Raw genomic sequence first — 13,709 nt, 5'->3', positions numbered from 1 at the left:
CCTATGGGACACAGCTAAGGCAGTACTGAGGGGCAAGATCATTGCACTCAGTACTCACATTAAAAGAATGGAAGCAGAGCAGGTGAATACCCTCACGATGAAACTAAAACAACTGGAGAAACAAGAAATGACAGAATCTAAAACGACTAGGAGGGGAGAGATTACAAAGATTAAAGAAGAGATAAATCTGATTGAAAATAGAAAGACCATTCAACAAATAAATAAGACTAAAAGCTGGTTCTTTGAGAAAATAAACAAAATTGACAGACCCCTTGCAAGACTCACAAAAAAAAGAAGAGAAGAGACTCATATACGTAAAATCAGGGACTCCACAGGAAAAATTACAACAAATACACACGATATTCAAACAATCATAAGGAGCTATTTCCAGAACCTCTACTCAACAAAAAACAATAATTTTACAGAAATGGATCAATTCTTAGAGAAGTACAAACTACCCAAACTGAACCAAGAAGAAATAAATCAACTAAATAAACCAATAACTTACGGTGAGATACAGGAGGTAATCAAGAACCTCCCTACTAAGAAAAGCCCAGGCCCAGATGGATTCACCAATGAATTCTACAAAACCTTTAGTGAGGAGCTAATTCCAATACTCCTCAAACTCTTCCGCGAAATAGAAACGGAGGGAAAAATCCCGAACTCATTCTACGAAGCTAATATCATACTCATCCCCAAACCAGGCAAAGATCCAACAAAAAAAGAGAACTACAGACCAATATCACTAATGAACACAGATGCAAAGCTCCTCAATAAAATATTAGCTAACAGGATCCAGAAAGCGATCAAGAATATCATACATCATGACCAAGTAGGCTTCATCCCTCAGTCACAAGGATGGTTCAACATCCGTAAATCAATCAATGTAATTCACCACATAAACAGAACTAAAATCAAGAATCACATTGTTATCTCAGTCGATGCCCAAAAAGCCTTTGACAAAATACAACATCCATACCTATTAAAAGCTTTGGAGAGAACAGGAATAGATGGAACATTCCTCAAAACAATAAAAGCCATATACAACAGACCAACTGCTAATATCATATTAAATGGAGAGAAACTTAAATCATTCCCCCTAAACACAGGAACAAGACAAGGATGCCCACTCTCCCCACTTCTGTTCAACATAGTACTGGAATCCCTAGCCATAGCAATAAGGCAAGAGGAGGACATCAAAGGGATCCACATCGGCAAGGAAGAAATCAAGTTATCCCTATTCGCAGACGACATGATCTTATATCTCAAGGACCCAAAAAACTCAGTACCCAAACTCCTACATCTAATAAACCAATTTGGCAAAGTAGCAGGATACAAAATCAATCCACAAAAGTCAGCAGCTTTTCTGTACACCAGCAATAGACAAACAGAAAAGGAAATTATGGAAACGATTCCATTTACAGTAGCCAAAAAAATAATAAAGTACCTAGGGATCAACTTAACCAAGGACGTGACGGACCTATTCAATGAAAACTACAAAAATCTAATAAGGGAAATCAAAGAAGACACAAGGAGATGGAAAGACCTCCCATGCTCATGGGTAGGCAGAATCAATATAGTGAAAATGGCCATACTGCCCAAATTGTTATACAAATTCAATGCAATACCTATCAAAATCCCAGCCACATTCTTCACTGAAATAGAGAAACCAATCCATAAGTTCATATGGAACAGCAAAAAACCTAGAATAGCCAAAGCAATTCTAGGCAAAAAACATAGTGCAGGAGGTATCACCATACCAGACTTCAAGCTCTACTACAAGGCCATCATAACAAAAACAGCATGGTATTGGTATAAAAACAGATCGGAAGACCAGTGGATTAGAATTGAAGACCCAGAAATAAAACCGCACTCTTACAGCCAACTGATATTCGACAAAGGAGCTAAAGACATACAATGGAATAAACATAGCCTCTTCAACTACTGGTGCTGGGAGAACTGGGCAGCCATATGCAGAAAACTCAAAGTAGACCCAAGCCTATCACCATGCACCAAGATCAACTCAAAATGGATCAAGGACCTCAACATCAGACCTGAATCCTTGAAACTACTGAAGGACAGAGTAGGAAAGACACTAGAACTTATAGGCACAGGAAGGAACTTCCTGAATAGAGTCCCAGGCGCACAACAAATAGGGGAAAGACTCAACAAATGGGACTACTACAAATTAAAAAGTTTCTGCACAGCTAAGGTCATAGCCACCAAAATAGAAAGACAGCCAACGATATGGGAAAGGATATTTACCAGCACAGCAACAGACAAAGGCCTGATATCTGTCATCTACAGAGAACTCAAAAAACTAAGCCCCTCCAAGCCCAATAAACCTATTAGGAAATGGGCAAAAGAGCTAAAGAGAGACTTCACAAGAGAAGATATAAAAATGGCAAAGAAACACATGAGGAAATGCTCAACATCCCTGCTAGTAAAGGAAATGCAAATAAAAACAACCCTGAGATACCACCTCACCCCAGTTAGAATGGCCTATACTCTGAACTCAGGAAACAACAAATGCTGGAGGGGCTGTGGGGAAAGAGGAACCCTTCTCCATTGTTGGTGGGAGTGCAAATTAGTACAGCCACTTTGGAGAACAGTATGGAGGTTTCTCAAAAAGCTCAATATAGACCTACCCTATGACCCAGCCATACCACTCCTAGGCATCTATCCTAAACAGCAAAACCCAAGATATCAAAAGGACATTTGTACTTCCATGTTTATCGCAGCACAATTCACAATAGCCAAAATTTGGAAACAACCCAGATGCCCCTCCACAGATGAATGGATCCAAAAAATATGGTACTTATACACAATGGAATACTACATAGCGATTAGGAATGGTGAAATATTGTTATTTGCAGGGAAATGGTCAGAACTCGAACAAATAATGTTGAGTGAGACAAGCCTAGAACACAGAAAACAAAGGGGCATGATCTCCCTGATATATGACTGTTAACAAAGGGAGATGGAGAGACAGTAGAGACCAAGTCTGTGAACACTGTATATGTGCTTGATACATTGTATACTGCATATGGGTCTACCTGACCTAGACAAGGGATGGGAAAACAGGTTGTAAGATATCACAAGAAATGTACACAATGCCCTACTATGTAACTGCACCCTCTTTGCACAGCACCTTGTAAAAAAAAAAAAAATTTATGTTCAATTGATAATAAAAAAAAAAATAAAAATTTAAAAAAAAAAAAAAAAAAAAAAAAAAAAAAAAGAGGAGAGCCCTGTAGAGAAATCACATATTTATTAAATCCTGGGTTCTATGTACAGTCTCCACATAATTGTACTTTAATTTCTTTTTCTGTTTGTGTGGGGGTAATTCATTAGGCAGCAAGTGAATGGATGGTGGCAAAACTTTTCAGTGATGTTGAAAATCTGACAGCTTTATGTGCAGGTTGCTTGAATCATCGTGGCGTGTGAGTACTTTCGGCCCCAGTATGCCAATAAACAGAGCTCCATTTGGAGCTGTGATCAAAATGGCTAAGAACGCCATTGTCATCACATTTTTTGCATATACTTCCAACTCAGGTGCAGAGGTGAGCCTTGCTGTTTCCATAGCCAGAGGACCTAATACAGCCTGCCATAGGGGAAGATGGGCATAAAGACAAAGGTTAGTGTCAAGGTATAATAAAAGCAAATGTCTTTATTGAAATAACTGAAACCTAGGAGTCTTGTCCTTTTAAAAAATTTTTAGTAGTCTACTACATTATGTTGTGGCTAGCAAATATGTGTGGAAGAAGAGAGCTGTCATGACAAATCAGTGGGAAGCTAGGTTGAGGTTGATTTTGTATACTTGTCCCCACGGGGTTTCTGTATTTATACATCTCCTTTGCAAGGTCCTATTGCCCCCTGCACCTCAGGAGATCTAACTGAACATGGATGTGATTCAGTGTTCTTGACAAACTTTTTATATGAGGGGGATTCTATGAGTAAGGCTTTTGATTGAGCTTTTTGTTTAAGCTTTTCATTTCTGATTTTTAAAATTGCAGGATTTCTAAATCTTTCTTTCCTCTTTTTTTTTTGTTTGTCAATCATGAGGCTTGAACTCAGGGCCTGGGTGCTGTCCCTGACTTCTTTTGCTCAAGGCAAACTCTCTACCACTCTGAGCCACGGCATCACTTCTGGTTTTTGAGTGATTAATTGGAGAAAAAAATGTGTCATGGGGACTTTTCTGCCAAAACTGGCTTCAAACTGCAATCCTCAGATCTCAGCCTCCTATTACAGGCATGACCCACCAGCATCTAGCTTGAATTCCTCTTTGATACCTTGTATTGTTTTCCTTATTTTATTCATCTGTTTGGTGAAATTCACTTTAAATTCACTGTATTTCCATCAGGAGCTTATACATCCCTCTTTAATTTTTTGGTCATTCTTGTTGTTGATCTTTTAAGTTTATTGAGATTTCATCAATTCATTTTCATTCAATTCCTTTCTTGTTGGAGATTTTCAGCCTTTGAAAAAGATACATATCCTGTGTTTTCATTTTACTGATATTTCTGTGTTGGGATTTGTGTGTATCCTTGTTCAAGTTTTTGGTTGGGTGTTTAGTCTCTTATGATCTTTCAGCTGAAGATTTCCCAGCTGATACTTAGATGCAGCTGGGTTCTGGCAGGGTTGTGATGGATTTTCTTATTACTATTCCACAAAGAACATGTGGCTTGGTAGTGAACTGCTGTGTGTTCACACTGCTGCATCCAGTCCTGATTCTACTTGAAGAGGAAACTGAGGTCTTTAAACCACCCATTCCTTTCCAAGACTCTGCTTGCTGGTGATCTGGTCCCATGACTTAGCTCCACATTGCTGCTGGGATTTCCTAGATGGGTTTGAGACTGGAAGCAGCATTGAAACAAACCAACATTCATCTCTTGTCTCATGGGATGGGGGGGAGGAATTCTCTGGTGCAGTTGGTCTGTGCACAATTTTTTACCAGGTCTTTCTGGAACCTCTTCAAGATGGCATACTGGATGGCTATCTAGCCCTGTTATGGAAGTCATGGATCTGGACTTGCTGGCTGCAAATAGCAAACTTGTGGGCTATTTATAGAGCCTAGACCCCTGTGTCACCAGCTCTAATTCCTCTGCAGTTCTCACAGAGAAGTAGTTTTCTGGTTGTTTCAGTTCCAAGCTACTGAGAGGCTGGAAAGTGCTACCTGCTTCTAAACTACCATCCTGGCTCCTCTCCTCAGTACACATTTCCCAATGACTTAATATGTTCTTTTTTTTAAATTTAACTTTATTGTCAAGGTGATGCACAGAGGGTTACAGTTACATACAAAGGTAGTGAGTACATTTCTTGTCAAACTTGTTACCTCGTTCCTCATTATTTTTCTCCTACCTTCCCTCCCCCACCCTAAGTTGCACTGTTTACAATGTATTGTCTTGTAAGTATGCTGTTGCATTGGTTCACCTTTTGTCCGTTGTCTCACCATTTTGATGTTCCCATTCCCTTCCCTAATTCAGACAAACACATACACACACACACACACACACACACACACACACACACACACACACATTACCCAGGGTACCAATATCAAATACAGTGACAAGAGGAGCTAAACCATAGCAAAGAAAAAAAGAAATAATTTCACATAATACATTAAAAATAACAACAATGAAAAACCACTTGTTTCCATATCTTAAGAGTTCATTTCACTTAGCATCATCTTATATGGTCATATGTACATACTATTGAGCTATTGTGATCCTCTGCTAAGACTATGCTAGATATGTACTAATCATTACCAATGAGGTAAAACATGATTCTTTGGGGTCTGACCCACTTCACTTAGTATAATTTTTTTTCCCAAGTCTTTCCATTTCTTTACGAACGAGGCAATGTCATTCATCAATATGTTCTTACCTGGACTGTAGCTTTGGGCATCCATGCTAAAGCAATAAATATTTTCTCCTTAAAAGTAAAACCAGCAAAAGACATCAATAGAAAGGCAGTTAAAATTCGAGTGCATAGTGCCAAAGACAGAATAATAACACTAAAGCCTGTAATAGACAAAACAAGTGTTAATAACAAAATAGAAGGAAGTGTGCGTGTGTGTATGTGTGTGTATGTGTGTGTGTGTGTATGCTGGTTACACTCAGGGCCTGAGCACTATTCCTGAGTTCTTTTTGCTCAAGGCTAACACTTTTCCACTTGAACCACAGCACTTCTTCCACCTTCTGGGGGGTTGATTGAAGATAACATTCTCTTAAGGACTTTTCAGCCTGGAGTGGCTTCAAACTACTATCCTCAAATCTCCCACTCCTGAGTAGCTAGGATTACAGGCCTGATCCACCAGCATCTGGCAGAGAAAGTGGTTCCTAATGCTTACAGATAACTTACAGATAACTAAAACTTCAGCTGGAAAGTATGTGAAGGCTGTCGAGTCTCTATGTCTATTTTTTTTTTTTTTTTGGCCAGTCCTGGGCCTTGGACTCAGGGCCTGAGCACTGTCCCTGGCTTCTTCCCGCTCAAGGCTAGCACTCTGCCACTTGAGCCACAGCGCCGCTTCTGGCCGTTTTCTGTATATGTGGTGCTGGGGAATCGAACCTAGGGCCTCGTGTATCCGAGGCAGGCACTCTTGCCACTAGGCTATATCCCCAGCCCTCTATGTCTATTTTAAGGAAAAATAATTATTGCAAAAAATAAAGGTATGACTGAGTCGCCTACCTAACTGCCAAGGATTATCTGATGGTGCAAGTACCATGAAAAAGAAAGCAGATGGCATTCAATTCTAGACTAATTGGCATTTTGGGAGTGCTTTTAAATGAAAGCAATCCAAAGCATCTGATGTTATCTAGGCATTTTCCCTTGGGAAAAATAATCTTAATCTATGTTTCTCTGGAGCACTCAATAGAAATATTCAAGTCTGTTTCTTGTTAAAAACAAAAAAAAATTACAGAGTAGAGCAAGAGCAAATATATTGTATTAACACAGAGTTCTCAAAGGTCTTTGTAGTCACTCAAAGATATATTGTAGATAAAAATGTACAGTTTTCTTACATAGTTTTGAACTGTGTAGTTTAAAAATTCTCATTATTCTTACCAATAGTATTTGATTCAAGAGATGCAACAGACACTTCAGATCCAACTAAGCCAAAAAGAAGTGGCTGAAAAATATTCCATGCTTTTGAAATAATTTTCTGGACTTCAGTCTGTGGAAAGGAGAGAAACATATTTTACCTACTGTTGCACATAAAGATAACTGCACTTCCTACATTTTAAGTCATCTTTAGCATTTAGAAAATTGATGAGGTTTTGTGTCTTTAGGAGAAATGTTAAAACCTATTTAATACAACCTGAGTAGGCTAATTCTGCTATTGAAACACTTTAGGTAGGAAGTAGTTCAAAGAAACCTACAAGACTATAGAATAAACTACATTATTGCTGGAAAATAATGGAGGTTTTCAGAGTTCTATAAACATTCAAGAGGAGTTCTAGCTTTTGCCTGAAATGTGATAGAGAAGGGATGGAACCACATGGCACTACATAACAGCTTGTGCAAACATGTAGCCCCCCTTGCAAGGAGTTGGGAAGACTTCTACTAACAGTTATCTGGAACCCAACCCTATGGAAATGCATCCTGACATGCCATATGCACAAAGAGAAAAAGAAGGTCAGGTGCTGTGGCTCACACCTGTAGTCCTAGCTACTAAGGAGGTTGAGATCTGAGGATCAGGATTCAAAGCCAGCCCGGGCTGAAAAGTCCCCATGTGACTCATAATCCAATTAACCACCCGAAAACTGGAAGTGGTGGTGTGGCTCAAAGTGGTAAGAGTGCTAGCCTTGAGGACAAAGAGCTGGAGAACAGAGCCCTAGGCTCTGAGTTCAAGCCCCATGACCACCAAAAAATATGTAGACAAGAATCCAATGTATATCCCATTAAGAAGAGTGAGGGAAGGGGTGGATAGGAAGGAGATGGGTGGGAATATTGGAAGGGGTGATGTTGATCAAGATATATTGTATTCATAAACTGCTTTGTTAAATGGCAACTCCTTTGTACAACTACTTAAAGATAATAATAAAAAGAAAACACAATGAACAATGTTACTCTTTTTTTTTTTTTTGTCTTTTTTGGTACTGGGGATTGAACCCAGGACATTGCACTTGCTAGGCAAGCGCTTTGCCACTGAGCTACATCCCAGCCCTCTATTTTTGTATAGTATATTATCCTATTTGTTGCTCTTAATTTTTCAAACCCTGTTTGTTTTTGTCATGTGAAAAGAATTATGTGATTTTCATTTTATTTTTAACTTGTATTTCATTCTTTTAGTAATCAATTAGTTTCACAATAGTGATTATATCAGAACACAGCATGGTGTTCTTTCAATTTGATCCTGAAATACCTCTAAAAAAGGATACTGGTAAAGACAGTGAAGAAACACATTCAGAAGAAGTACAGTAAGGAGGCAGGCATAAAACAACAGTGATTTAATTTGGTGTAGTATTGGCATAGGGCTGAATAGATAAAAGGAGATGAAACTGATTTCAAAATATAATACATGTATATGTGAGAATTTATGTTAAAAGAGGCATTTAAAAGAACCAAATGATGAATTTGTAAATGATTTTAATGAAAGTTAACTATATTCAGTTACAGGCATGTACATATCATGTGTAAGTATATATATATTGACATACAGACACACAAATATGTACATATATTTTTACTTCATAGAGGTCACAAAGATATATCTAGGTGGATGAAAGAACTAAATGCTAAAACTAAATAAATAATAGCTACTAAAGTATTAGATGATAACATAGTTAATAGCACATCTCTAGTATGGTTTATAATCTTAGAATTTTGGATAAGGAAATCCTTCCTAAACATGATGCAGAATCCAGAACGAGTAAGGAAAAATTGATAGACATGGATATAGCAAATCTTCCATATACAAGATATATGTATATATATATATATATATGTAACCAAGGACCAGTATCCTGATACACAGAGGAACTATAAGTCTGGACAGGTGGCATATACCTGAAATCTCAGCTACTTCGAAAGCTGAAGCAAGATATTTTTGAGTTTGAGGCAAGCCCAGGCAAAATTAGGAGAACATATCTCAAAAACAAAACAAAAGGGTCTCAGGATATGCCTCAGATGGTAGAATACTTGCCTTGTATACATAAATTGCTTTTTTTTTTTTTGCCAGTCCTGGGGCTTGAACTCAGGGCCTGAGCACTTTCCCTGGCTTCTTTTTGCTCAAGGCTAGCACTCTCCCACTTGAGCCACAGCACCACGTCCTGCTTTTTCTATATATGTGGTACTGAGGAATCAAACCTAAGGCTTCATGTATATGAGGTGAGCACTTTACCACTAGGCCATATTCCCAGCCCCGTAAATTGCTTTTTTAAAATAACAAAAAATTCAATACATAATACATAATAAGAGATTGTTTAAAGAAGTGACATTGATCAAGCAGCACTATATTCATAAACTGCTCTGCTGAATGGCAATTCTTTTGTACAATTACTTGAAGAAAATAAAAATATATTTTAAAAAAAGAGAAAAAAAACCTAAAACAAAAACCAATCTCCCTCTGGGGCTGGGAATATAGCCTAGTGGCAAGAGTGCTTGCCTCATATACATGAAGCCCTGGGTTCGATTCCCCGGCACCACATATACAGAAAATGGCCAGAAGTGGCGCTGTGGCTCAAGTGGCAGAGTGCTAGCCTTGAGCAAAAAGAAGCCAGGGACAGTGCTCAGGCCCTGAGTCTAAGGCCCAGGACTGGCAAAAAAAAAAACACAAAACAATCTCTCAACCAAATATAAAGAACAATAATTCAATAGAAATGGGAAAAGACTACTAATGACTAGTTTGAAAAGAACAAATGAAGAGATATTTTGTCCACTAATTACTAAAGTGTAAATAGATTATAATAATGCCATATAGTTCCTTAACCATGTGACAGTAAAAGTCATAGAACTGGTTAAGATATTACTTTACTGTTGGCAGGAGTATAAATAATAAAAATCTTTTCAAATTATTATTTAGCAATGGCCATCAAAGTAAAAGTAAAAGAATAATTTCTTTGTGTATATGATAGTACTGGGGCTTGAACTCATGGTCTCATGTTCTTGCTTTGCTTTTTCTCCCAAAGGCTGACGTTCTACCACTTGAGCCACACCTTTGCTTTCACTTCCAGCTTTTTGCTGGCTAATTGGAGATCCTCAGCTGTCAGCCACCTGAGCAGCTAGGATTACAGGCGTGCGCCACCAGCATTGAACAAACAAAGGTATCTTGACTCAGTAACCTTAATTCTGGGAAGCTACTCATACAAAAATACTTGTATACATGCAGGAAGACACATGAACAAAACTGTTCGTAGCAAGACTACTTAGAAGAAATAATTAGGGCTGGGGACGTGGCTTAGTGGTAGAGTGCTTCCCTCATATATATGAAGCCCTGGGTTTGATTCCTCAGCACCATACAAATAGGACAAGCTGGAAGTGGTGTTGTGGCTCAAGTGGTGGAGTGCTAGCCTTGAGTACAGAGAGGCTCAGGGACAGTGCCCAGATCCTGAGTTCAAGCCCCAGGACTAGCAAAAAAATAAAACAAACAAAAAAAAAATAGAAAGAAAGAAATAATTAATTTGGGGTAGAAAATTGTGTGTTTATGAGTGGTGGGAATGAAGATATCATCTAGGTTTTATTCTATGTTTTAATCTTTATAATATATTAGTTGGATAACTAAATTTCCAACTAGTATGATGGTATTTCTCAATATCCATTGTACATGAAAAAAAATCTGTTACTTTATTTTAAAACATATTAAAAATATGTACCTTATCCTTCGACCATTTATTCCCTGCTACGAAAGTCAGCACTAGTGTGCATAGTCCTCCACTTCCATGTAAACCAATACGTTCGCTGCCTAAGACCACAAAAATACACATGCTCAGCATGAGGAATGCTCTCCTCTTTGGAAGTTTTTCCTACAAATAGAAATTGGTTTACATTAAATATCTAAGGCTTATCTCTGACCTTTTGTTATCATATAGCTTTAAGAGAGGAAAAGTGAGTGAATGCAGTCATAATCAACACACACATATGAGTGTGTATATGTAATAAAAGTAGGAAAATTCAGGGGACAAGTGGGCTTTGGGAGACACAGGGGAGAGGGAAGGAGGGTGACATTTATCAAGACGCATTATATCCAGGAGCTGACAGGTTGAATTGAAACCCCTTTGTGAACTATTATTTGACGATAATAACAATGAAAAATAACTCTAAAATGTTGATTTTTTTTCACCAAAAACATTGGCAGATATGATACTTGGTAGTACTTTTTTCAAATATTAAATTTCCATCCTCTGATACATCTCTGGTATAGATAACAATAATACTTCTAATAGAAAATAAAGAAGAAAGGAAGAGACTTGTGTAGCCCACAGTTCCATAGTGAATTCTTAAAAAAAAAATGTTTGGGATGTTTCTTTAGTCAAAATAACTGTGACATATCAGTTAGGATAAAAGTCATCAAAAGCCAGGGTAATGGCACACGCAGAGTAACCCTTTAGTAGTGTTGCCTGTCTTAAGGGAGGGTGGGAACACCTTTAATTCAAAGCATATGAAGAGATAAATGGGAAACTATCACTTCTAAAAATGTTCAAGGAAAAGTATGGGGCAAAAGACAAAGAAAATGAAAGGGAATAGTCTCAGTTAAGTACACTTTCTAAGATTCTTTATTTTCCATGTCAGGAAACAATGATAATATCAGTGATTGACTTGTGTCAATCACAATTGGCTCACCTATTTAATCACGAGTGGTCTTTGGAGATTGTGTGTGTGTGTGTGTGTGTGTGTGTGTGTGTGTGTGTGTGTGTTCCCATTCTTGGGCTTGAACTCAAGCGCTGGGGCACTCTCTGAGCTTTTGTGTTCAAGGCTAGCACTCTACCACTTGAGCCACAACCCCACCTCTGCTTATTTGCTGGTTACTTAGACAACAGTCTCACAGACTTTTCTTCCCTAGCCTGGCTTTGAACTACAATCTTCAGATCTCAGCTTCCTGAGTTATTAGGATGACAGGCATGAGCCATCAATGCCTGGCTGGGAAGTGACTTTTAAAGAAAATGATAAGCAGAAATGTACTGTTTAATAGCTCTTCCCAGTGTTCAAGTCTTAAAAAGAAATGTCCAAAATGACATCTTATGATTTGGATGTTGAATGTTTTTCCCCAAGGCCCTCGTTTTAGAGTTTTTTAATCTATAGGGTAATAGTGCTGACAGGACCTTTGGGAGATGAAGCCTGTGAGAGGTCCTTTGCTCACTGAGGGAACAAGCTTGCAAAGGGGACTTCACAAGCCTATCCTCTTCCTCTCTTGGTTCTAGGGCTTGTGTAATACTTGGTCTTACTGTGTCATGTACTCCTTAATTCACTGTCTTGACTCTGTGCTTCAATGATGGGATAGGGTTAATAATCACGGATCAAGACCTCTAAACCTACGAGCCAAAATAAACCTTTTATCTTATAAAACTTAATTGCCTTGGTAGTTTATCATAGTGATGTAAAGTTGACTCACACACTATCATTCTACAGGGTTTTTGTTTTGTTTTGTTTTGTTTCTGCCAGTCCTGGGCCTTGGACTCAGGGTCTGAGCACTGTCCCTGGCTTCTTTTTCTGAAGGCTAGCACTCTACCTCTTGAGCCACAGTGCCACCTCCAGCCTTTTCTGTTTATGTGGTGCTGCGGAATCAAACCCAGGGCTTCGTGCATGCAAGGCAAGCTCTCTCCCCCTAAGCCCCATTCCCAGCCCCCAAACAGCTATTTTTTAATTTACCTGATCAGAACTTGGAAAATAGTGAGCAAAACATCCCAAAATAACTCCTACCAGCACAGCAATAACTATTTCTCGAAGAGATGAGAGGAGGTTATGAATGACGGCACCTGTGAGGGCATACAAAGAGGAAAACCTTCAGAGAAGTAGTTCTCATATACCACTCTGACTAGAAGATCAAATCTAGGTGGGTCATAAAGAAATGGTACATTCCTACAGAATATGAAAATTGGACCTTTAATATAGATGCATGTGCAGGCATATTTAACTGCATTTGAAATTAAATGTTTGCTCTCAAATAATGTAATATATACAGAGAAATTTCCATTGTGTCAAAGGGTCACAAAACAAAGAAGCCACAGTGTGAAGAGCAGGTGAGGTAGAGAAATGGAGAGGAACTAACAATGAAGAACCTGTGACATTTAGCACATGCCTGAGTAGAAGCTATATTAATAATTCTTGGATATAGTATTGTACACAAAGGAAAAAATTTACAGGTAAAAATAAAAACAACAACATAAAGTAATTTAATCCCAGAGTCTGTCCTAAAATTAGCAAAGGTTATTTGAGTTTCCAACAAATTTTGTGCTCGTAATAATGTGCGATCATATTTATACATCATAATATTGTGTGTGTGTGTGTGTGTGTGTGTGTATGTGTGTGCCTGTCCTGGGACTTGAACTCGGCCTGGGCACTGTCTCTGAGCTTTTGTGCTCAAAGCTAGCTAGCACTGTATCTGTTGAGCCACAGTTCTATTTCTGGCTTTCTAGGTGTGTTTAATTGGAAATCAGAGTCTCACAGATTTTCCTGACTTGGGCTGGCTTTGAAATTTTCAGTCCTCAGATCTTAGCCTTCTGAGTAGCCAGGATTACAGGCCACTAATAAGTGGCCTGATCTTCAGC

At 38.4% G+C, this 13,709-nt stretch overlaps 1 protein-coding gene across 1 annotated transcript in view; it reads right to left on the bottom strand.

Annotated features, from left to right (window-relative positions):
• Positions 1-3,262: 3,262 nt before the first annotated feature.
• Slc9b1 (solute carrier family 9 member B1) overlaps positions 3,263-13,709 on the bottom strand; it is a 31,758-nt gene continuing 21,311 nt past the window's right edge. Inside the window, exons 8-12 of the mRNA XM_048333545.1 lie at positions 12,811-12,917; positions 10,818-10,967; positions 7,069-7,177; positions 5,890-6,026; positions 3,263-3,604 (exon numbers count right to left, since the gene is read on the bottom strand). Coding sequence (XP_048189502.1) covers positions 3,386-3,604; positions 5,890-6,026; positions 7,069-7,177; positions 10,818-10,967; positions 12,811-12,917 — 722 coding nt within the window. The 3' untranslated portion in view covers positions 3,263-3,385. The remainder of the gene's footprint in view (positions 3,605-5,889; positions 6,027-7,068; positions 7,178-10,817; positions 10,968-12,810; positions 12,918-13,709) is intronic.

Source organism: Perognathus longimembris, chromosome 24 (assembly GCF_023159225.1).
Source record: "Perognathus longimembris pacificus isolate PPM17 chromosome 24, ASM2315922v1, whole genome shotgun sequence".
Classification (NCBI taxonomy): Eukaryota; Metazoa; Chordata; class Mammalia; order Rodentia; family Heteromyidae; genus Perognathus; species Perognathus longimembris.
This window is presented reverse-complemented; position numbering and strand designations above follow the sequence as displayed.